This window comes from Pangasianodon hypophthalmus, chromosome 24 (genome assembly GCF_027358585.1).
Source record: "Pangasianodon hypophthalmus isolate fPanHyp1 chromosome 24, fPanHyp1.pri, whole genome shotgun sequence".
NCBI classification, from domain to species: Eukaryota; Metazoa; Chordata; class Actinopteri; order Siluriformes; family Pangasiidae; genus Pangasianodon; species Pangasianodon hypophthalmus.
This window is the reverse complement of record NC_069733.1, coordinates 12,440,460-12,465,716: the sequence shown is the minus strand read 5'-3', so window position 1 is coordinate 12,465,716 and position 25,257 is coordinate 12,440,460. Positions and strand designations below refer to the sequence as shown.

At 38.1% G+C, this 25,257-nt stretch overlaps 2 protein-coding genes across 2 annotated transcripts; one reads left to right on the top strand and one right to left on the bottom strand.

The window, feature by feature from the left end:
• prkg2 (protein kinase cGMP-dependent 2) lies at positions 1–19,834 on the top strand. The gene is made up of 20 exons (XM_026931348.3): positions 1–150; positions 3,246–3,728; positions 4,280–4,446; positions 5,237–5,350; positions 6,142–6,247; positions 7,373–7,436; positions 9,886–9,963; positions 10,939–11,033; positions 11,215–11,283; positions 11,366–11,464; positions 11,901–11,924; positions 12,824–12,968; positions 13,214–13,350; positions 14,474–14,563; positions 14,646–14,787; positions 14,885–15,048; positions 16,686–16,808; positions 17,119–17,181; positions 17,993–18,059; positions 18,854–19,834. Exons 2-20 carry the CDS (start codon positions 3,253–3,255, stop codon positions 18,947–18,949), a joined length of 2,319 nt encoding a protein of 772 aa, XP_026787149.3. The 5' UTR covers positions 1–150; positions 3,246–3,252; the 3' UTR covers positions 18,950–19,834.
• Positions 19,828–24,913, bottom strand: bmp3 (bone morphogenetic protein 3). Its single transcript, XM_026931351.3, has 3 exons — positions 24,396–24,913; positions 22,811–23,709; positions 19,828–21,823 (listed from the first exon to the last, which is right to left on the bottom strand). Exons 1-3 carry the CDS (start codon positions 24,637–24,639, stop codon positions 21,632–21,634), a joined length of 1,335 nt encoding a protein of 444 aa, XP_026787152.1. The 5' UTR covers positions 24,640–24,913; the 3' UTR covers positions 19,828–21,631.
• Positions 24,914–25,257: the final 344 nt, after the last annotated feature.

Here is a 25,257-nt window from a genome sequence, read left to right as displayed (position 1 = left end):
TAAAGCTGACACACACACACACACACACACACTTGGAGCTGATGTGTACACAGCAGTGAGTCGGAGTGAGAGGAACATCACTCGGAGTGTCTCCAGCTTTTTTTCTTCCCTTTCGGAGGAGCCTTGGGTGGAGCTCGGACACACACTCAGGTGAGCTGGTGAATGTGTGCAGTGTCAGAAAAGTGAAATGTGGAAACGGAAGTGTGAGAAAACAGGTGCATCGAGCAGGGTGCAGATTATTTGGGGAAAATCGGGAAAGTGAATCAGTTAGCACATAGGCTACTTATCGTCATGTCTTCAAGTCATTTTATGCGACCCTGAGATACACAATTTATAGTGATAATGTGAATGTTTTATTGCGAATATTAATACCATAAAATTATAGTTAGTATAGAATAGTATTTTCATAGCAACTATACTTTACTTTAATACTATAAACTGTATACTTTATTACTGCTATACGTGTACTGCCTATATTTATTAACGAAACTCTTTTTCCAAATCAAATAGTATGTTTACGTCGTGATAAACATTATGCAACGTTATTGTAAAAGTTAAAGGTGTAATTATTAAAAAGACAGAAAGAAAAAGAGTATTAATTTATAATAAATAATGAATTTCTGAACTTTACTACTTTATACATGTAATTACAATTTGGAAATCATTTTAAACCAGTCATTTCAGAGAGTTTCTACTTGCTGTGTCATGTTTGGAGCAGTACACACAGGAAGTGAGTGTCTCAGCTAATGCTCAACTGCTTAACCCTTATGTCCTGTTCACTATACTCTTATCAAAATGCTTCTTCACAGGTTCCTTTAGAGGTTCTTAGCTTCTGGTTTGGATTGTTTTCAGACAGGGAAACACTTTGCTGTACTGTTCAACATACAACCACTGAGAGAAAACCCATTTTCTGAGTGTACTTATCAAGGGTTGTTTGGTTTCATCTGTTCTGAATTGACAGCAATACAAATTCATTTACAATATTCATTTTATTTTCTCAATAATACACTACAAACATTATTGATGGATATCACATGTTTAGGGATCCCGCTTGGTGTCATCTTTTCCCCTCAATTTAGCACCCACTCCACTTGTTATTTACTTTTATTTTACTTTGTTACTCTCAGGGCAAAATGATTTGAAATTAAGTCAAGCACACAAACTTTCTTGGTTGTGAATTGGTTTAGTAGTCATAGTATCGCTCCACTTTTAGTAAGAAGAGTTAAGTAATTAAAAGCGTGTGAAATGAACCTACTGCTGCATGTTTTAATCCTGTAGACTTGAGACTGTCCTCAAACAAAACACATTTATGTGATATTTATGGAGGAATTCAGTGTTGGTCATACAGCAGGAATGTTATTTCAGTGTAGGAGTCCTTTGACTGGGACTAAACTGGACACGTGCATGGTGTAATAGTGTGTTGGCGGCTCTACAAGTCACATGACTGTTATAGTAAACACTGTAGGCTCAATTATGCTTGAGAGTTTCGGGCTGAGAGTAGGAGTATACAGTGCATAATGTCCAGCGTTGTTGTGTACATGTTGTGTATATATTTTTCCCATTCCACCAGTGAATGTCACGCTGAAAATAAAGAATAGTGTCACCATCAACAACAACAACAACGCTGTAAACACATGGTGTGTGAGGGAGCTACTGAATATCATCATGCCTTCTGAATAATTGATCAGTGGGGTGAATCATGTTGGGGTCCTGGATCACATTTAAATCTCTCTCTCTGTCTCTCTCTCTCTCTCTCTCTCTCTCTCTCACACTCAGTAACACTTCACATTTGGGAGATCAGTCATTAATAGATAAATAAATATCCCTCTAACCTTTACCATCAAACAGAGCTGTGATCTGTATATGCAAATGCAAGTATCAAATCATAAATGTAGCAAAATAAAACACCCATGCATTACCATACAAATTATAACCCCAAATGTCAGCCCTGTAATACTCTGTATAGATTGCTAATGGTAACAGAAAATGATTGGCTTCAATGGAAAATCAGAGCCATTTAAGGCAGAACACTACAGGTGTGTAGGTGTATATCTGTATACTGAAACCTTTTTAAAAATTATATTTATTTTTGCAAATGAGGTTTGGTTTAATTAAATATGCATACTTCAAAAGTCTAGTCCTTTGATGTTGTTTAGAATTAAAAACTATTTCAACATGAAACACCTTTACAGAAAAGTGTTGTCTAATTAAAGCTAGGAAGGAATGTGTAAATGGACATGAAAGCAAATGATCTAGAAACTGAAGGTTTTGGTTCTGAATATAGAAAAAAGAGAAAGGAAAACAGTCTTAAAAACACAATGTGGTTTCATGTGTTTACGCTCAAGTAAGCTGTAAGGTTTTTTAAAGGAAATTGACATATCCTAATGACACTATATAGCTAATAATTTGTGGACACATGACCATCACATCCATAAGTTTGTCTTCCCCAAACTTTTGCCAAAAAGTTAGAAGCACACAATTGTATAGAATGTCTTTGTACACTGTAGCATTACAATTTCCCTTCACTGGAACTAAGGGGCCCAAACATGTTCCAGCATGACAATGTTTCTGTGCACAAAGCGACATCCATGAAAACATGGTTTGCCAAGGTTGCAGTGGAAGAACTCGAGTGGCCTGCACAAAGCCCTGACCTCAACACCACTGAACATCTTTGGAATGAATTGAAACACCGACTGCACCCCAGGCCTCCTCACTTGACATCAGTGCCTGACCTCAATAATGCTCCAGTTGCTGAATGAGCACAAATCCCCACAGCCACACTCCAAAATTTAGTGGAAAACCTTCCCAGAAGAGTGGAGGTTATTATAACAGCAAAGGGAGACTAAATCTGGAATGGGATTTTCAGCAAGCACACATGGGTGTGATGGTCAGGTGTCCACAAACTTTAGGCAATATAGTGTATATATATCAGGAAACAAGCTGTTCAGGGATGTATGACATGATGTGCTTGTGTCAAGTAGGTGGAGATTTGTGCAATGCTGCTAAGTTGTGAGAGAACAAAAACAGTTAAATAAACATTTTTCTGTTGATTTTTTTTATTTTGTAATTGCTACAGTTGAAGAGAAAGCATGTTATAGATGCAATTTATGCAAAAATCTGAAAACCAAAGTTGATGTATTTACCCGTAGTGGCTTGCCTTAATGTTTATGAAATATAACGTATTGTCAAATATATAAAACATGTTAATGACTTGTAAGAAATAACCAGTGCTTTATTTAATGCAGTACAATAATGGGAAACAGCTCAGCCAAACTGAATCCCTTCATACATGTTAATGGCTCGGCCAAATCCAAGCTCAACACCGAGTCAAGCGGTGGTCCTCAGCGTCTCAAAATGAAGGTGGAGGAGTTGGAGAGCCACCTGAAGAAGAAGGATGAAGAATTGAGTGCCCACCAGCTACAGATCAAACAGCTGGAAGAGCAGCTGGCCCAGAATAACCAAGTCATTGCTGACATCTCAGATGCTTTGAGAACCAAGTGTCTCCAGCTCAGCAGTCTACAGGAGACTCTGAAGAAACAGCGAGATTTGGAACTCATGAACTCACCCACTGAAGCGAGTCAGAGACTCAGCGACCTGATGCGAGAGACGCTCAACAAGAGAAAAGGAGCCAAAGCTGGGGTTTCTGCAGAACCGTCATCCAGGACGTATGACTCAAGTAGCCTGCCCAAGTTCTACTTTGAGAGTGCACGAGTGTGGAAAGAGCCAAGGTCAGGAAAAAACTGCAATGTATTCTTCAATGTAATTTATGCAGTCATGTAGATTTTTGAGTTACATGATGTTGAGAAAAATAATCGTCTCATCTTTTATACATGATTAATTAGGATGCGCCATTCAGATGGTAATCTCCATAGAGACCATGTTGTGATAGCTCTCATTATATTAAATCATACCGTTTGGGGGTTCATTAACTATTCTGCATGCTGGTATTGACAATTGAAGAACTGGTGCATTTGATAACTGAAAGAAAGCGTCTGAAGTGCTGTCTAATTAGCTTGTCTTGAATAATTTAAAAATAAAGCACAAACATCTGTCAACTCAATTCAGTGCCCAGAGAGCATTGCTTATCTGTCCTCATTTACCCAAAGACCAAAGACCCAATTTATACTGTATATTTAGTATGATGTGCTGAGATGTCAGCATTTACAACTGCTATGTATTTGACCAACACAGATTTAACATGATGTTCAATTTCAAGTTTTTCAGTAATAGATTATACAATATCTGAACTCATAATCTGATTATTTTATGCTTTTGACAGTGTGAAGAAGCTCCTAACAGATGCCTTGAATAAGAACCGATATCTGAAGAGGCTGGAAGGACAGCAGCTTAGAGACATGGTCGAGTGCATGTATGAAAAAACATACCAACAAGGAGAGTATGTCATTAAGCAAGGTGAGCCGGGGAATCACCTGTTCGTGCTGGCAGGTAAGACTCCACATGGAATTAAACTACTGAAACGCACAATATTAATTCTTTGTTTGGTTAAAGTTATCTGTGCCATAAGAGCACTTCAGAAACATGTTATGGGCGATGCTGACATAATCTGTCATGACAGTTTACATTTCACTGAATAACAGTGCCATGTTTTCATCATCATTTTCAACATTATCTTCAGCACTGCCATAATATTTGACGTCATAATAGCTTACATCACACGCTAATGTATGACACATTACTTCCTGTTATCACTTGTGTCATAATCGTTCCTCGCCAGACTCTCTTTTACCTTTCTCTTGACATTAATAAGACAAAAAAATGCACCTTGTCATGTCACAGAGAAACTGGAAAGTCCTGAATACCTTCCCGTATCGGAAAACTTAGAGCAAGATCTTATTTAATCTTTAATCTTCTGACCAATCAGAATTCAGTGGTACTATGTTATAAAAGAAAATAACATACACTTCTCAGTCAATCAGAATTTAGTGATTTCTACAGCCATGGTATAAAATATATTATTGCAGTTTTCATAAAATATGCGTTATACCATTTCACAATAAAACGTGCTAACTAGAGTACAGGACATGGCTTAAGCTGTTGCGGCAATAAAACATCATGGCAGCCATCATGAAACTTATGACATTGCTATGTCATTTCTTATAATGCAGGATTCGATATTGTAGATATTGTGTCACCTAATTTTATTTAACTGAATAATTTAATTTACTATTTGAATCACTGTACATCTGTTGAGTGATATTCCTTTTTGTGGTTACAGATGGCCACCTGGATGTCCATCAGAACAATAAACTGCTCACGTCAATCGCAGTATGGACGACATTTGGTGAATTAGCCATTTTATACAACTGTACCCGGACTGCATCCGTTAAAGGTGAAGTATTGTGTAATGGTTTTAAATTGGGACCACAATAAAAAGAAAAATGTTTTGAAATAATAAATAATCGTTCTCATTTTATGAGTATGAATACACATGCTAAGAATTTAACATGAAAATGATGGTGGATGATGCAAATAAACACGTGTTGAGGTTGGATAATGGATATAATTTGTCCTGGGCTTCGGTATGGGAGAATTTAATAAAATAAAATAGCCTGAAAGTTTTCTCTTGTTTAGATTAGCAGTTCATGTGTGTGTTAACTAAACATGGTGACCTCAGCCGTGGAGGATATTTAAGATTTAGACATCGTCAAACTCATCAAATATGAGATCTTAACACTTTTCTTTGTAGCACAAAGCCTTTGGACATCAAAATTGAATTTGTTTTGGCCCAAGGCACTTTCTCTAATGTTTTGTAAAATGCATCATAAACTTTAAAGACACACTGACCTCATGTGAACCTCCTGCTTTCTCAAGCTGGCATGGCAACCTCAGAAAATAGACGCATCATAACAATATTTGTTAGATAGCCTTGGCTCAAGCAGATTAGCATAACATTCTAACTACAGATTGTACCTTTTAACCACCAATTCTTGCTTTTCCTTTGATTTGACAAACTGCAATAAAATATAAGCACTTTCTAACGGCTCTGTTAGATGTAGCTGTGGTGTCTTGGTGACTGGTTCACCACATGTTAATCTGGTCTCAAGCAGTGAGGCGGAGGCTAAGCCTCGGGAGCATGCAGGCATTTCCCTTGCATCACCTGCTATTTTGTTGTCCTTGCAGCGGCCAGTAATGTCAGAACCTGGGTTCTTGACCGGGAGGTCTTTCACAACATCATGCGAATGACCGCTGAGGCGAGACATGAGCAGCACCGCAACTTCCTCAGAAGGTGATATAACCAACGTATCACACTGTCTCGACTATGACATTAAATGAAACGGATATATCACAGCTTTGTTGAATTCTTAAATCTGATTGGTCAGAAGGTTCTAATTAATTTTCTGACAGTAGCTCTGGCTTAAATAAACTCATTCTAATACATCATCATTTCTACAGTAACATCTTACACTAGGACTTGTATGGCGGATGTTCCACATTAACATAACATTTTGTAACAGTCAGAGCTAAAGCTATAACATTAGGTCTTTTGACACAGGGGAGTCTTCAGGACAGAGGGGTTTGCGATTTCTCAGTAGAATAGTAAGCTGCATTTTTTTGTCTTCAAGAGAGAGGCTGGTGTTTATAGCTGTTATAAATGATAACAGGAACTATCTTTTTAGCTGACATTACACAACATTAAACGTAACTATAAATGGATAAAATTAAAATGAACAAATTGTCAGTCTTTCATGAATAAAAATTGCTAGCATTGACAAATTGATGTGGTGTAAGAGGAATAAAACATTTTGGAACATGCTGTTATTGGAAAATAATCAACTTCGGGGTGGTGAATCGGCCCACAGCTTCACTGTATATATTATTTTCCAATAAGAGCACATGTTTTCTTCCTTACCTAAATAAAGCCTAGGTCCAGCTAGACATTATTGTCTTCCTAATTATATACACACATACAGTGTTACAAAATATTGTCTCTACATGGCCATAATACAACATTTAAACAACAGAATGGGTTTCTTCAAGACCACATAAAGTGCAAATGCAGCACAATTAAATACACAAAAGAGTACAGGGAAGCTTCCTTATCTATTTCCTTATGTATGACTAATGAAACAAGTAGCTGTAGTTAACCTTGAATGTTTGACTGTCTGTGCCAAACTGATGAGTTGCGAGATGCTAAACTAAGTTTGAAACAATCTCTCTCACTTTAAATACACAATTTAAATAGAAAACATGACTGGATTTTGGAACTAATTTAAGTGTAACTTAAAAACAAGCACAACTGTTCCCTATTATCCTTATTACAGCCATTAGTACATACCGTTTGCAGAAAGATCTGTATCCTGTTTTAAATATGTTTAGTTCCTTTTCATTTATTTAATTTTTTTTATTCCAGTGTTTCACTTTTGGCCAATCTTCCAGAAGACAAGCTGACTAAGATTGTTGACTGCCTGGAGGTGGTAAGTAAAGATATTAGCTCTATTCTTGATATTCTCCTGAACTTGACAAAAACGATCCCACGCCCATCAATGACATTTGTGCTGGAGAGTGCAGGCATTACGTCTGTCATCTCCTGGGCTGGTAGATTGTTATCATAATTATTTGACATATTGTTGCCATAAATATTTGACTTGGGCCAAGTAAAGTGTTCCTGATTTGAAGGTTGAGGGTAGAAACGTGGCACAGTCTGTGCTTTGTTAAAGATCTGTTGGACAGCTGATTCGGGCTGCTGACTGATTTATTTCAAGTCTCTCTGAGGGGGCCAAAGAGAACGTTTCTAAAAGAGCGTGGGCTTTGTCAGCTTTGTGTCAAATAACCCCATTCACATTCCCCACCTTCTGAAAATACTTCAAGGACATTCCTCCTGATCACGTATCCCCAGGTTCGAATGGAAGAATTTTGTTATTTAATCATTCTGATGGAGTTGATTATATTCCCTCCCGAGGGGATGGGAAGCAAGGTAACTCAATAGTGGTGCAGATGTTTCATACTGCGAAATGCAGATAATATGGAGCTCTATCATTAAACAGTGAGGAAAGGAATGTGGTGAGAGAGTCTTGGATTGGACAAATGTTTTGAAGTTCTTGATGTAAAAAGGTCCAGGGCTCTCTTGGAGAACTTCTTGGATGAAATGACTGTAGAGCCGTGCCAGGAGGACACGTGGATGGATCATGAATAAATTGATAGGAATCACACTCTTGAGAGAAGGACTAGAACTGGCTTTCTGACTTTCCAGAAACTATAACTGGTCTCTAATGTTCACTAAAAATATGCAAGCAATATTAATCATGATTGACGCTGACGTATAGCTTGGAAGCTGTCCAGTTTCACCTCAGAGATATACACCTCTGACTGAGACCAATATGTATTAGGTAATGATGATGTAATTTAGGGTGAATGTCATAGTGTAAACATGCATTTATTGTTCCTGGAATAATGTTCCTTTTAACAACTCACTGCCAGGGATGTGATCATTGTCCAATTCAGACTCCTCCCTCTTCTGTGATGCTTGAAAGTTCCCTCCAGATAGCACCTGGCAGCTTCCGGAGAGGAAACCTATTGTTTGGGACAGTATTTTATTTTCAATCAATTACGCAAAATGGGTTATTTTTTGAAAAGAAGGATTGAATCACTTAAGCCTGAACATGCACTTTTAGCAGTTTGTATGCATACCTATCTAACATTAACCTATCTAACATTAGCTATCCTAGACATAGCTAGGATAGTTATAAATACAAATGACTAATTTCCAAATAATGTATTTGGAGTTAAATATTTTTATTATTTAAATGTGTAATGAAAGATGCGCAGCTTTAATACTGTAAATTAATCAATTGTATGAGCTGAAATTTGAGCAACATTGCCACCTCATAGCTCTAGGGTCCCTCGTTTGATCCTGAGCTCGGGTTACTGTCTGTGTAACATTTCACATGTTCTCCCCTGTCTGTGTGGGTTTCCACTGGGTTCTCTGGTTTTCTTCTACCTCCTAAAAACAGGCCAGATATGAATGAGTCTGTGTGTGTGTTTGTGTGTGTGTGTGTCTGTGTGTGTGTGTGATGCCCTGCAATGGTCAGGGTGTATTCCCACCTCATGCCCAGTATTCCTGGGATAGGCTCTGGATTCACCATGATGGTGACCAGGATAAAGCTGTTTCTGAAGAGGAATGAATGAGACACACAATGTTTTATTTCTCTGGAAAATGGGCTTAGAAGTGGTAAGAGTCTGAGCCACAAACTGATGACATCAGATGGCTGTGACTGATAAAATTGAATGTTGTTTCAGGTGCAACAAAGGGATGTTGAACATGTTTGACTTGAAGAACTCACATTTGCCTGTCTGGTTCCTATTATCTATATGATAAGGATAATCATTTTCTCTATTCCAAGGATTGTCAAAAGGATAGTGAAGGATGATGAAATTGGTTAAGCTGGGGTATAATTTTGAATACCGTTTTGATTATCTCTATTGCAGGTCATTTAGAGTTATATCTTAACTAATCACAGTCTCAACTCATGTCTCAACTAATCACAGAATGGAAGTGTAGTGTTAATTACAGTGGTATATCATAAGACTATCCCATTGTTTAAGTGGGTGGCTTCAAGGTTTCATATTTGTCTCTGAAAAACAAGAATGCCATTCAACAGCCCTAAACCTCCTAAGTGAATATAAGGGAATTTGAAGCCTGGATATATATATATATATATATATATGTGTGTGTGTGTGTGTGTGTGTGTGTGTATATATACTACAAACTTATTTTTATCAGAGATAATTTCATTGTGTACCTCTGAGTGAAAGATTGCATACTTCCTGTATATCCCTTTGAGAATATCCCTACAGGAACACGGCGGCACTGACTCAATGGGAAATCAATAGCTAAATAAGATCTTCTTTGTATTTCCTCATTAGGAGTATTATGACAAAGGCGACTATGTCATTCGGGAGGGAGAGGAAGGAAACACATTCTACATCATTGCCAATGGAAAGGTAAAAGCATCACTACACACATATTGGATTTCATTCAAGATTCTGGATTATCAGATGTTAGCAGTTTGTGCATAATCTCCACCTAACTAGAACTAGTTTTAACCTGTATGGGAAAACTGATAGTTCAGTCCTCTTCCTTAAATATTATCCCCTCTAGCTGAAATCTGGCATCTTTACCCAAAAAAGGACCTCTAAGATGGCTTCTTCTATGGTCACTTTCCCTCAACACCACTATATTGGAGCTATAGAGCAAATGTGTGTCCATTTCTGTGGGAGGTAGAGCATGTTGAGATAAATCAGTAACCTGACACTGCGGGGGTTAAGAGACAGAGGTCTCCTCTGGGAAGTAACAGGAACTGTTTATCATGAGCTACCCGGTCATGGATCCCCCGGTGGGCCCCCACCATAGCTGCAACTCTGACTGCAATGGGGAAGACAGATGTTTTTTTCTGAGACCGATTTAAGTGCCGGAAATGATGCTTCTCGTCAGCCTGTCGCCACCCTGTCCAAGACGGTGTGTTGGGAATAAGCCCATTAGTGTTAGCCACCAAAAAGCTGCCTATTAGGTCAAGAGGGTCAGCTGTAGATCACATTACAAGAGGAATTATGTGTCCAATCATGGACTGAGAGGAAAGACACGGAAGTTCAGTGGCTTTGGAATACATTTGATATGTAATCACAGAGAAGTTGGTTAATAACTGGATGATCCCTGTTTTTTGTGTTGTGACAATATTTTGATCATTGGATTCAAAATGAAAGAATGACTATTAGGTTATGATCTACAGCTTTCTAGATGGTTCTCTCCTCACATATGGATATGGTCATATAGTGGTAGAACAGTGCTCCACTGGGATTCATTAATTAGTATTAATGGATCACGATTCATCACTTATGTTTGGTGAATCAGCATGTCACCAAATGATGAACAAGCAATATGTTCTCCATTTGTCATACTTAATTCTTGATTCTGCTCAGATTAAAGTAACCCAAAGCACTAAGGATCACAAGGAGCCCCAAGTCATCAATACTTTACAGAAAGGTGATTACTTTGGAGAAAAGGCCCTCATCAGGTAACATTTTTCTCTTTATAATCTTATGCCACACATTACTTTCAGATATTAGCTGCTGATAGCAGATCGCATTAATGATTAATTAACATGATTCTTCCTTCCAGTGAAGCCAGAATGAGATTTCAAACAACCCTCGGGTTACATTAGAACAGACATGATGTAATTTCCTCCTTTTTTGCAGTGATGACGTCAGGTCAGCTAATATCATTGCAGATGAGGATGGAGTTGAATGCCTAGTCATTGACAGGGAGTAAGAACACACAGCCCTTTTCCCTTATACTAATGCATAGGTTGACTTTGTTCTCTAATAACTTTTATTATTCTCTTCCCAGAACATTCACTCAAACTGTTGGCACCTTTGATGAACTTAAGAAGTATCTTCAAGGCTATGTTGAGACTTTAGCCCGTGATGACAAGAAGAGAAATGCAAAGTGAGTGGCGCAATTGTAAGCATGTGTTTTAAAATGCACAGCTGTTTCAAGATGTAATAACGAACATTGATAGTGTGTATAGTGTCCCAGCTTGAGACGGCACATATACAGAGAATAATGATAATATAATGATATAATGATAATACATATAAGGCAAGTATATGTCTATCTATATTTAGTTGTATTGCTATATATGTACATGTATATACAGTATAACCCACTCAAGGCATGAGTAAGTACTAATGCTCAAAGACAATAATAAATGTATGGTGGTCTGGGAAAACCTGTCAGATGTCTCTGTGGCTCAATTCTGGCACAAAACAGCCACAAAAGATTTGAGTTTTTCTGCCTATGACATACTATGACACCTTAACCATAAATATATCTCACCAAAATAAGATGGACTTTCTAAAATTTACTTCTTAATCTTGCCTAGGCTATCCTGCAAGGATCATGATGGGTAAGTAGCCAGTTTAACAAACACATCAGAACAAACACCTGGTCTAAAACCTTGCTACCTAAGTGTGCTTTTTTCATAAAGTGAATGCCACATGATTTTTAAAAAAATTTTCCCGAGATATTCTTCCTAACGTGCCCAATTCCCACCCACCAGTTAGCTCTTCTCTATCACATGACAGCCAGGGAGGGTGAAGGCATACATGTGCTTCCTCTGAGACAAGTGAATCCAGCCAACCACATCTTTTCAAACTGCTGCTCAAGCTGCGTCAACACAGTCGGGGGAAAGCGCTATCTGCCCCGTTCAACATACATGAGCTCAGAGAGACACATGATTGGCTAGTATCTCTGTGATTGTTAGAGGATAGAGAGCATGTCGTCCCTCCCACCCAGAGAGCAAGGCCAGTTTTGTTCTGTTGGACTCCCGGCCATGGATGGCTGTGTCATTGTCGGGGTTTGAACTTGTGATCTCTGGCTGATATCTCGAATACTTTTCTGTTGCACCAGAATGATATGCTTTGATTGATTTTTTTGGATAGCTGCACGCCGTAGCAAAACAAACATAAGCCTAATCAGTTCAGATTGTAGTCAGATACTAACTCACAAAATTCCTAAGATGAATCTGTGCAAATAACTCTTTAAATGCAATTTGCTGCCTTTTCACTGTTGGTGGTACTTTAAATGATGCAACTTTACTTCTGTTTGAGATGCATGCAAAAGAGAAACATATTTCAGTTTCTGAAAGTTTTCAGAACTATAAATTGTAGAAATGTGCTAAAATTCACCATGTAAAAGGGTTTTCCAAGGCTGGCACACAAATACATACACTATAGCATCAATTTATATTTGATCTTAGAGAAATATTACACATTGACAGGCTTCTGTGTTGTTTCTTTTTTGCAGGAGGTCAGGAAGCAGTACTCCCAGCTCTCCCTTGTCCAGTGATCAGGTGCAGCTCAAAGAGAGAGACTTTACTTCCTCTCTTTCATTCAGAAACCTGGAGATCATCGCCACTCTAGGAGTAGGAGGCTTCGGTAGGGTTGAACTGGTGAGCAGTTGTGTTTCATATTCATACTTACTGTTTGGTATAATTCCAATGGATCAACTAGTCTAAACTGACCCTGTGTGTGAATGAGTGTGTGAATGCCCAGGGTGTATTCCTGCCTTGCAACCAGTGTTCCCATGTTTATATTCATGAGTTTGGTTCAGGTTTAAAATATAAAGTAGTGTGAAAACATTATAGAAAGACCATTCAATGACATGTATTTGACTGTTGCATATGTCTTCCACCAGGTTAAAGTGAAGAATGAGAATGTGACCTTCGCACTGAAGTGTATTAAGAAGCGTCACATTGTGGACAACAGACAGGAAGAACACATTCACTCAGAGAGGAGAATCCTGAGTGAGACTTGCTCCCCTTTTATTGTCAAGTATGTTACAGTAGTCTGTACTTACAGTGTGTCATGCTTGCTCATTCATATTAATGGAATGCTCTAAGCAATTACATGTGTTCCACAGCATGTATGCAGAGAAGCATTAGTCAACAATGTATTAATGAATGATACAGTTTGGTCAACGTAGTGGTAGGCTATAAGTTTGTTTATATTTTGGGAAATAGCACCAATTAAATTTGTTAGAAAATATATTTTGGGCAGGTACAAACAAAAGAAAAAACATTTTCACTCGCATCTCTAGTTGAGACCATTTATGAGTGATGAGGTTGAGGAGAATTGAGTGAGTTGAATTCACAGACCATGCTGACAGTGCTACTTCTGAGTTTTTTTTCACCAGTATTTCCAAGTGTTTCTGTGGGGCATAGAAATGGGCTTCATATTTAATTTAAAAAAAAAAAAAAAGAAAGCCCAACCTTCTGGTTTAGGCCATGCCCACTTTGGATTTAATTCTGAATACTGCTAGAGATTTGAATATTTAGAGCACTAAGTACAGATACAGATACAGATAGAGGCATTGTGATACAGTCCTAATGTATAATATTAAAACAGGGACATTCATTTGGACAGCACAAAGAGAACTACATTTAGGGCCTGTTTTGCCAAAATCCCAAATAATGCATGTGTGCAAATGGGATAAATTGTGCACACAAAAGAGTGAACATGTTTTGAATGATTTACAAAATATAATTGTATGAATTATGCTCAAAGTATGCATAATATGTAACAATATAAACAATATGTAAATAAATAATATGTAAATTAGGTTGATGGTTGAAAGATGCGGCAACGTCTGTTCTGCAAGTGACTCGTTAAAGAGTCAAATTAAAAGTCAAAAATGGCTCATGCTCATAATTCACTATTACACCACTTACAGGCAGTGACATCTCAACAACCTGCTGTTTTTCTCAGTGTGCTCAGTCTGCTCTTTGTGATTATCATGCTGACAAATTTTTACAAATTTTTTTAAGTAGATTGTTTTTAGTAAATTGAGAGCTCAGTCTTTTTTTGTGCTTGCTGGAGACTTTTATATGGCAACATGTATAGATATTTTAACACTTTCTAGTAATGTGATTAAAAATCTTATGATTTTTCCCCCTAGAATGTACCGTACATTTAGGGACAGCAAGTTTGTGTACATGTTGCTGGAGGCGTGTCTGGGCGGAGAGGTCTGGAGTCTGCTGAGAGACAGGTTAGCTTGAATATAATCAACCAATGTAAAGATCTTTCACTCTTTCACTCTTACTGACTTCTTTTATCACTGATATTTTCAGGGGAAGCTTTGATGAGAACACTGCCAAGTTCTGTGTGGGTTGTGTGACTGAAGCGTTTGAGTACCTTCACAAAAAAGGAATAATTTACAGGGATCTGAAGCCTGAGAACCTCATGTTAGACTCAGATGGATATGTAAAACTGGTAGGCTTAATGGTTAATGGGCTGCTGATATTTCGATACCTGGGTAATTAGCAATAGGAACACTGCATGGTTCACTCTGGTCAATTTTCTCTATCAGGTTGACTTTGGTTTTGCAAAGAAGATCAAATGTGGCCAGAAGACATGGACGTTCTGTGGGACTCCTGAGTATGTTGCACCGGAGATTATTCTGAATAAAGGACATGGCCTCAGTGTGGACTTTTGGTCTCTGGGAATCCTAATCTTTGAACTTCTGACTGGAAGGTTTGTACCAACCAAATATCCCCCTGGCTCTTTTATTAATGACTGAAAATGAGATTATCAGCTTTGAAGAGCCACAAAACCTCTTTAAGTGTTATTAAGTTACCAAGTAACCGAGCCAAAAAGGAAAGATTTTCCTGTCTAAGAAAGGAAAACAGAATAATTTGAAAATGCAGTTGTCCTTTTATTTTTAAGTGACCAAAATAGTCCCATATCACAAACAAATCATCCATTTTGTAAGAGTATGGATTGAAATCCAAAATTATTTTCATTCATGAAAATGAGGAAAAGCAAATAACACAAGCAAATTAATGATTTTTAGCTAATCATCATGGGTATAGTTTTAGTTTATCACAAATTTTTTTTTCAAACATAAATACTCAAGGTTTGCAATTTTATAGACCTGTTTCAAAATTATTTGCACCCCACAGGTGTTTGTTCATATACATTCAGGTCCATAAGTATTTCGACAGTGACACAATTTTTGTAATTTTGTAAAGAGGCAAAATTACGAAAATTGTGTCACTGTAGAAATACTTACGGACCTGACTGTATACTCACTTCCTGGAATATATTTTTCACACTTGTTTTTTTTTTTACATTGTATTTTATATCTATTACTCATATTATCGGTTTTGCACATGGTGATGGATGACAAAGGAATGTATGGCACATAATATATGGAGTTTTCTGGCATTTTGGATCTCTTGCAATACCTTTCCATAAAATGCGTTTAAAATGCATTTTTAAAATTGTTACAGTTCTGTAATTGTTTGAGTGGAAAGATTGTGTATATTTTTACAGCATTTTTGCACATTTTCTTGAAGGATGCCATAAAACCGAAGCTGACTGCATCTAAGTATGATGGCATGATGGCATCAAATATTTTTTTTCCCAATTCCTATTCTGGTCATAGCATTTATGTGATGCAAGTCAAATTTTTTTGATCATAATAATACAAATAATACACTTTATATATATATATATATATATATATATATATATATATATATATATATATATATATATATATTGCACCATTAATACATTTAAAATGAAGCTCAAAATGTTTTAACAGAGTGTAAGTAAAAACAGAGAAATATTTTTTTCTCTACAATAGGTAGTCAAAAAGAAAATACAGAAAACAAGGAAATAATAATAATAATAATAATAATAATAATAATAATAATAATGCAATACCTGATAACAGTGAGAGAAAAAGAAAATAATAACAATATTAAATATAAAAATATATTATTAGTGTGTAAAATGTAATAAAAGTACAAGAGTACTATAATAATATAAAGATCATGGGAAAGTAAAGTGCTAAGTTACATTCAACTACTAAAATTCAACTAGTTAAATGCTAGCGTGTATAAATATATTTTTAGCTGTTTTTTGTGATAGATGGAATCTGACTAATGTTTATTGGTAATGTTTATTTGGGCAATACTGGATTAGCAAAGACACTCCTAAAGCACTCCTCACCTGGTGCACCATCCATTTCTGAGCTAATTTAAACTTTCTGGAGTTGTCAACAGAGTTTGGGCAAATTCTTTCAAAGGATAACGTTTCTGAAAAACACATGATGTTTATGTACGAACCTATGTAACTCTTCAGAAAACCTCTCCCTCTCACAGCCCTCCCTTCACTGGCTCAGATCAGATGATGACATACACTTTCATTCTGAAAGGCATGGAGAAGATGGACTTCCCAAAGAAGATCACAAAAAGGCCTGGGGATCTCATTCGAAAGCTCTGCAAGTAAGATCTCAAAGTCCCAAGATGACATTTCGTACTCTCTTAACTACATACCTGTCTGTCCAACAGAAAAGCACTTGCCTTATTGGGGAGACTGGGAGATCGCGAGTTTGAATCTAATGATGCCGCAAGCATCCGGGAATCCAAGAGAGCAAAACTTGCCATGCTGTCTGGGTGGGAGGGATGTCATACTCTCTCCCCTGTCAGTCAGAGAGATACTAATCATTTGACAGCATGTGTGAGCTCATGTATGCGGAAGAGGGTCGATAACACTTCCCTCCAAGTGTAATACATTTTTGTTTTTCCCTTGTAGACAAAATCCTTCTGAGCGTCTTGGGAATATGAAGAATGGAATAACAGATATCAAGAAGCACAGGTGAAGGAAAACACACACAGACCCACTGACAGGTGGATGTTGAACAGTGTGTTTATTGTGGAGTTTTGGAAGACTGTGCTTTACTTCCTGACCTCTCCAGCCAGACTTGATTTAGACTGTAATTAGAGTCTGGGGTCAAAAGGAAAGCTGGGATCTGCTGCTCATTTGTAGTTCCTCTAGCTTGAGCAATTTTAGTCTTAATCAAATTCTGCTAGTGTTTTGTATTTCCATGTTGGTCATGATGAGTGTTGAACATAAAGGTCATAAAGGCTAAGATAACAATCAGCTAAATATAACCTGTCAGTGTTCAAATTTTTGAATGAAAGGTTGACTATCTATATTTTTCTCTGTAACACAGTGCAGTTATAAGAGAGCTAGTATGTGACTTTATGAATATAAAAAATTTTCATTGTGAAGTATATTATAGATAATAACAAAGTAGACAAGCGTCTCCTTTGTCCTGTCATTATTCTAAACTCAAGGTGCTGCACTGAGGATTTATAATCCTATTGGCGCATAAAGCCGAGCAGATGGATCTTGATCTCTGTGGCAATCTGCGGCTTGATCTGATTTGCCGCACACAGCCCCAGGCGTAGCGGATGGTCCGCTAATAGTCAAGAAAAATATCTTCTCTTCCTCTCTCAGTTCAGACAGGGTCCTGGACAGACGTTCACATATTTCATTATGCATTGTTTGTTATTATAAACACTAACTCTGCATGCAATCAGTGTTGAGTATGTAATGTCATGTCGAGGACAGGTTGTGAAATGTAATGTGGGATTAATATATGCTGTGTTTATTTGCTGTGTAGGTGGTTTACTGGCTTCAGCTGGAGTGGCCTGAAAGAGAGGACTTTGACATCACCACTGAAACGAGAGGTAAGAGAAGACAAGGCTCGCTGACTAGAGTGACATGGTTGAGCTTGTGCTGTTTAGATCCTTAAGCGTATGATCAGAAGAGCAGAGAATATCCAAATGACTCAGCTTATCTCTTTAGTGATAATCAGTGATGGGGTGGTGTGATGTGGCACACGTGAAGCTGAAGTTGATTATTTTCCAATAACAGCACATCCTGAAGTAATGTCCCAATGATTTCCCAATAATTAGTTTTTTTTAACCAGTTAAAGAATTATAGAATATGTTTTATCAATTCATATTTACATTTAATGCTGTGGAACTTCCACACAGCGAGTTAGTTCCTGTTCTCACTTACATGATAGCAGCTATAAACACTCGTTCCCTCATCAGCCTCCCTTTGTTTCTTTCTCGTCTTCTTTTGTTACTGAGAAAACGGAAAAACCACTGTCCTGACTGTTTCAAAGTGCTGACACTGGAGACTCCTTCCATCCTTCCAGAAATGTTAAATAAACATCTCCTCACAGAAAACCTCACCATATCAACATGTTTTTAATCTGTTTATGTGGAGTGTCCCCAGTAGAAGTCCCTGTGTTACTATAGAAATAGATTAACAAGTGCATTGAAAATGAATCAACACCTTCTCACAAATCAGCATGCAACAGCGCCATGATGACAATATGATTTCTAATGTTTATTCAAGAAACTGAGCCAAATTGATTATGTTTTAAATTAGAAAATGAGTCATTCTGAACTGAACATCACCTAAAGAGAGACATTTCAAAGAGACATGGCACTTCATTTTGCTCTTTTTCTAGGTGAAAGGACCAACAGACCACAGCTACTTCGACAACTATCCACCTGAAGATGAAATTCCCCCTGATGAACTTTCTGGATGGGACATGGACTTTTAACAACCTCTCCTTCCCCTCCTTTACATACCTCAGTGTGAACAAGGTCAAAACTCCTACATCATCCTTTTCCCCCAACCACAAAGCCAGCAGAAACCCAGCGTATGGCACACCATTCTCTGACAAAGCACAGCCTTGAGCACAGGCCATATTTGTGCTGGAGTAGGTGGCAGTGTGGAGGAGGAAGAACCAGCTGGGAATGTGGCATTTGAAAAGAACTAGGCCAGTGTTATTTGGATGATGATGTTAGTAACCCTGTTCAGTGTTATTGAGTAATTTCATCCTGTTTATCTGCCCGTTTACGGAGATGGATGGATCGTAACTGCTGGGTAAAGTACACCACAGAGTTCTCCGAAGAACTTTGCCCAAGAGGTTTTACTGTGTTTAAATTGTGGACTTTGAACAGCAAAGAAAATGATGTGAAACCAGAAGAAATATTTACCTTTTTTTGACCTGGAGAACCAAGAAGGTGAGATGTGGCTGCTTTTGGAAGCAGCGATGAGCCAAGTGCCGAACTCGTGAACTCACAGACCGAATGTGGGTGTGAACGCCAGTGATGTGGCTTCAAAGTCGGACCGCAGAAGATGAGCTCAGCTGCTGTTTTTTTTTTTTTGTCATTCAAATGGACTTGTGTGAAATATTTATAACCACTGAGAAACTGTGTGTAGAGCCTGGAAGGTGCTATTTCAGTTTCATCTTGCACTTGAGCCAAACCGACATTCTAATAAGCTTTGTGCACATCTATAAATGTTCTTAGATTCATATATTAGTTAATATTTGGACATACTCTTATGGGGATGTTTGGTTTGTATTTCCTCTGGATATATAGTTCACAGAATTACTTAATTGACTGATAAAAATTCATAATAAAAAAAATCAGATCAGTGGAACATACAACTTTATTGATGGTCTGTCCAAAAGAAAGCAATCTTACAGGTGGGGTGAATGAACAGAAACAACCTTTCAGTCAGTGACTATAAACGCATTTACATTATTCATGTGAAGGCTCCAACCCAATCTCACTGAAGGCTTTCCTTGCCTGAAAAGAAAAACTGACAAGATATGCAACATACAGAAAATAAATAAATGCATTTAAAGCTCATTTCCATATACAAATATAATTTCTTATGAAGCTTATTATACAAGCACAACCTTACACCTAAATCATTTACACAATAGATTACATAGTATAGTATAGGAAGCCTTTCTGTAAAAATATATTATACAAATATTGAAGGAGTGCTCTGTTTTTTTTTTTGTTTTTTTTTTGCTATTTTTGTGTTATATATTAAGGTAGTTGCTCACTTTTACATATATTTTTCTTTAATCTGCATATGTTGCATGTGTATAAAATGTCAAACCTGAAAATACACATTTATTAACATGCATTGGAAAAGAGACTATCATTAGTTCTGTGTAAATATAAAAAGTAAAAGGAAAGGAACAAAATGACTGAAGAAATATTTTGTCACATTTATAGACAAAGACCAAATGAACTGAAACATCATTTTAGACAAATGTGAAATACTTTTTTGGAAGGCACTTCTGAGAACCATATCATACACACCACAAATACATAGGCCTGGATATATTTTCATATGTGTTATCATTATTATACTACTTTATTGGTGACTTGGCATATTGAAGATTTATTCCACATTTTCAAGGAAAATGTAGTGACCTTTATTGCTCAATGTGTAAATAAGGCCCTCCAAAAAAAAAAAAAAGCCCTGAAAATGTGTCTTGGCACGAAGTTTACAAAGATAGTGACAGAGGTTTGCTTGTAAGCATATTTCTGAAACTTGTTACGCCTTGATAAATCACTAAGTTAATGTATTCTGAGCCAAAATAGTGGTTTTGTGGTATTTACACAAAAAAAAGCATGATAACATTAATGTTCATATGGAATTACACAATATGAAGCCAACAAGGGCACTTGGTCAGTAAGTACACTGGAGTTCAGACTGAGATCAGACTGAAACGAAGCTACGTGGCCTCTGATTGTGGTCTGTGCGCAAATTCTATCAATAAAAACAAATATTGCTTTATTTGTTTTATTTATTTATCATGCTAAATTATGTCTTTAAGGTACTTTGTTGTTGAATAGTCTACAGCAAATGGTGCTTGTGAGTAGCGTACTAAATCACTCATTTACAATGCTGCTGATAAATGCATCAACATACTTAGTTAAAAAAACATTTTGGCATTGGAATAAAATATATCTCTTTTATATAGCAGCAATAGATAAGAATATTAAGAGTAGACTGATTATGAGTATAGTAAATTTGACATAATAGTAACAGCTTAATAGTGAAGGAAAGAAAAAACTGTACAAATTCATATTATCGTTCATCCCTACATCCTCAACACACAAAAATCTACACATCCAAAGAGAACAGAGGCGCAAAAAGAAAAGAAGTCTCTTCAAAAGTTCATAACAGCCATGTCATAGAATGACTCCGCGTTCAATTGGGTGGGTGATTTTGCAAAATTTGCGGTTTCCTTCCAGACAGTTCATTCACACTTGAAGCTTAACGAATAGCAGTTGTCCTTAGAAATAGAACGGAATCATCTTCATGTAGCTACAGGGATGTAGTCTCTCATCCAGTGCAAAATGGGAATGGAATAAAGAGGAAGATCAGGTGATCAGGCAGAGTCTGGTGTGTGAAAGGATAAAATGAGACATTATCGGCAGGCGCACGAGTCCACTGTCATGTTGGGGTAGACCTTCAGGACCACGTTCTTGTCCTCGTCGAAGAAGAGGATACTGAGTGAGGACATCTTCTCAGGGACACAGCAGGGCTCTGGAATGCCGGGGACAACCCCGACTGCTCGGACAATGCTCTGGATGGTGGCATGGTTGGAAGGTTTCAGGGACTGTGGAATAAAAGTTAGAGACATTTAGTTACAGACATCTTCAGGAACATCATTGCCCACATGGCTGTCAGTGGCTAGTGTGAACAAGGTAGCATGTTCTATCAGTGTAATGCTAACCTCACTGGGTTCTGATTATTCATAAAAGCATATGATATGCTGTCTGGGTGAATATATGAATTATATAATAATCTTTGCACCTGGACTGACTGAAGTAATACTCTTGCTCAGAAAATTATTGCATGTTGCATTTCAATAGGTGAATCACCACTAGACACTATTTGACAATAATTTTGTACTAATCGATGGGAAGTTTCATACATTTTAATACAGATTTCTTGAAAGTATGAAATGTACAATTAACAGCTGAAAGATTCGAATGCCACATGGTGCTGGGATCGATGACAGGCTCAGATAACTAAGAAGGCATTAAAGAGGATTTAAAAAATCCTCTTGAGTTATTGGTCCCCAACACACCAGCACTGTTGGTAGAAACTTTCATTTGTTAATGATCCTCCTCAGTCCCTATTTTGCATAATGTATAATAATATACCACAAGAGGTTTCTTAAACCGGCTTATACAAATGTTTTTTGAGGCATTTCTCTAAGGTAATAGTTTACTTTTAAACAATACCACAGATACAATGACTGTGTTTATCTGTACAGTGAAGTGCTCCTGTACTGCGTTTATGTATGAGGGTATGTTTGTTATATAGCTCTGTCTAAAGGCCAAGTGATGGAAATGACCACATCCTACCACTGGATGGAGCTGACTATCCATTTCAACATATATGTGGCCCTGCTTTGTGTAAACAAGTTTTACATATAAGAACCAATTCTTAGTACACTGGTGGTTATGATCTCATAAGATTCATTTTTAAATAGCAACCACTCAGAACACTGGATCCACTGATGTAAGGGACTTTCTTTTTTAATAAAAAAGAAACCTGGAATAAAAACAGAACATAAATTATGTCTCTATAAACGTACCTTCGGCATTGGAAACTGACAGGATCCTGAACAGTAATAAGCATCAAAAGACTTTGGAGAGATAATCCATTCACTCCAGCCAATATCGGCGAAGTCCACCTTCAGATATCTTCGAGCGCAGTTCTTCGGCTCGTTCCACTGCTTCTTCCGTGCTTTCTTTATGGTCTGCTCATCAAACTGCAGAAGCGGGTTTTTGTCTCTTGGGTTCTTGCGAGGTTTCTTGCGCGAGCGCTTGGCTGCCTTGTTCTCAACAGGGTCATATGGGCTAGTCTCGTCCCAGGTGTGGATCCCATAAGGGTACTCAGGACCCGGGAGCTCGTTGTTCTGCAGCGGTAGAAGGATATTGGCAGAGCGCTTCGTCCTGTGTGGTAAAGTACTATTGTGGTTGTGTAGTCTGAGTTTCTGAAGTCCGGGCACTAAGCTCCCTTTCTGTCTCTGGAGAGTGGACACCACACTTTCGGGCTCGGAGATGGCTGAATCGTTTGCGTAAACCAGAATGTAAGGTGAATGGTTGGACAAGAGCTTCTTCCATGGTCGTTGTCCTTGTGAATCGATGGAGATGCCGATGAGAAGCTCATCATGATGCTTTGCTTCATTGACTACACGAGTGATGTCCCTCCACTGCCAAGATATGGAGTCTCTGTACATTGTGGAGACATTAATGAGGAAGTGTCCGAGGGTTCTGGTGCTGTCGTTCACAGAGGCAAAGCTCCAGATGCTAAGGTGAACGTGACCGTGCCGCCTGAGGCCATGACGAACACAGGTTTTGGACTTTAAGCATCTTTGGCTGCTATTCTGGAAGTCTCCGATATAATAGTGCAGCGTTGCTGAGAGAACATCCTCCGAATTGGTTAGTGATGTTAGATTGAAAATCTGAAGCTGCTTGTTGTTGATGGTACCTGGATGGAGACCGAGAGTTATTAAATTTGTTATCCGACAATAATCCAAGTTATTTATTATGTGCTTTTATACTGTATTAGGTCTAAAGATTTTGGCTTTTAGCGTCACACCAAAGTCAGAACTGAACCCTAGTTCATTCTTCAAGTTAGTGCATAAGCAGCTTGGTGGATATGAGCATGTTTTTCCATGCTACCCTACTACATACTAAGTCAACATGAAATTTCTACTATCTTGGCTTACTATTTAACACGACACTAGCAAGAGGTTTGAACATAGCATCTAAGAACAGATACTTTCTTCAGCTGACACGTGCGCACTCCGAATTTTACACCCTTTAATTAGCAGAGACGCACAGTGCATGCAGAGTTTGACGTCAGACGAGGGAGATACCACTGCAATTAAGACTGCAAGCACCTCAGCTTACTAAATCAGTCTTCTTTACACCATTTCATCTATTCATCAACAGGACTGAAAAAAGTCTGCGCTGAATATCTGACTGCAAAGCGTGCGAGTACAACAGGTGGATTTCTGCGCACAGCGCTCGCGCAAAACTACATACACGCGTGGTCTAATATCTGATGTACTCACATTGAATAATCACTATTAGACTCAGTAATGCATGCAACATCTCTTTGTTAAATTAAAGCAAAAAGAAATGATTAAAAAAGATGCAGCAGGCACATACCCGGGTGCGCTTTAAAGCTGCGCACCGTGTTGCCGTCCCGGAGCGGAAAGCTCGCGCTCGTGTATTTGCTGTAAAGCATCTGCATGTGCTCTGACACTGTATCCTGCACGGACCTCTCCGACTGATACGTGTCCACTTTGTGTCCAAAATCCTTCGTTAGTCTAGCGAAGTGATCTTTCAGCATGGCACAATATCCACAACACACGCAGCTCCATCCCAGAAGGAGAAGCAGCAGGCGATCCATGGCACCAAGGAAAGCTCTGTTCGAAGACGCTATGCTGTTCAAGTGCGCTTAACTCTCCTACAAGATATCATCACACGAGCGAAAGCAGAAAAGCCCAAAGCTGTAGTGTGATGGAGAGATGAGGAAAGTGTGTGAGAAGGGTGTTGAGAGTGGAGCGTCTGGTGCGCGCTCTGGGGGTTTTGTGCGTGGACGCTGCGCTGCTGGACGGACAGCCAATCGCATCCGCGCTCTGCTCTCATATGAGCGCCAAGCGGAATGGGCTCAGATTTATAGGGCTTAGGGGAGAACCCTGAGGTACTTCACCATAGATTCAGCCACAGGACAGCTATAGAGAAACAGAAGAGGAGGGTAGAGAGAAAGAGAGAGAGAGAGACAAAGAAATTGTGAAGAAATAAAGATGAAGACAGAGGGATATGGACAGAGGGAAATAAGGAAAGAAAAGTAGAAGAGGGACAAAAAAATAAAGCACTCCCAGGTTAGAAATATAACTAATACATTATTTAATAGACTCCTGAATGATAGATGCCCTTGTCTAGGTAAACTTGCTCAATCAAATATCAGAGAAAATGAACATAAAAGTTGGTGGGATTCATTTAGAGTAATATTTACATAACATCT

Coding starts and splice junctions, on each gene's coding strand:
- bmp3 (XM_026931351.3), bottom strand. CDS start 24,639: ATGGATCGCCTGCTGCTTCTCCTTCTGGGATGGAGCTGCGTGTGTTGT. Junction 23,710..24,395: donor CAGCTTTAAAGCGCACCCGG/GTATGTGCCTGC, acceptor GTCTCCATCCAG/GTACCATCAACAACAAGCAG. Junction 21,824..22,810: donor GTCAGTTTCCAATGCCGAAG/GTACGTTTATAG, acceptor TTTATTCCACAG/TCCCTGAAACCTTCCAACCA.
- prkg2 (XM_026931348.3), top strand. CDS start 3,253: ATGGGAAACAGCTCAGCCAAACTGAATCCCTTCATACATGTTAATGGC. Junction 3,729..4,279: donor CGAGTGTGGAAAGAGCCAAG/GTCAGGAAAAAA, acceptor TGCTTTTGACAG/TGTGAAGAAGCTCCTAACAG. Junction 6,248..7,372: donor CACCGCAACTTCCTCAGAAG/GTGATATAACCA, acceptor TTTTTATTCCAG/TGTTTCACTTTTGGCCAATC.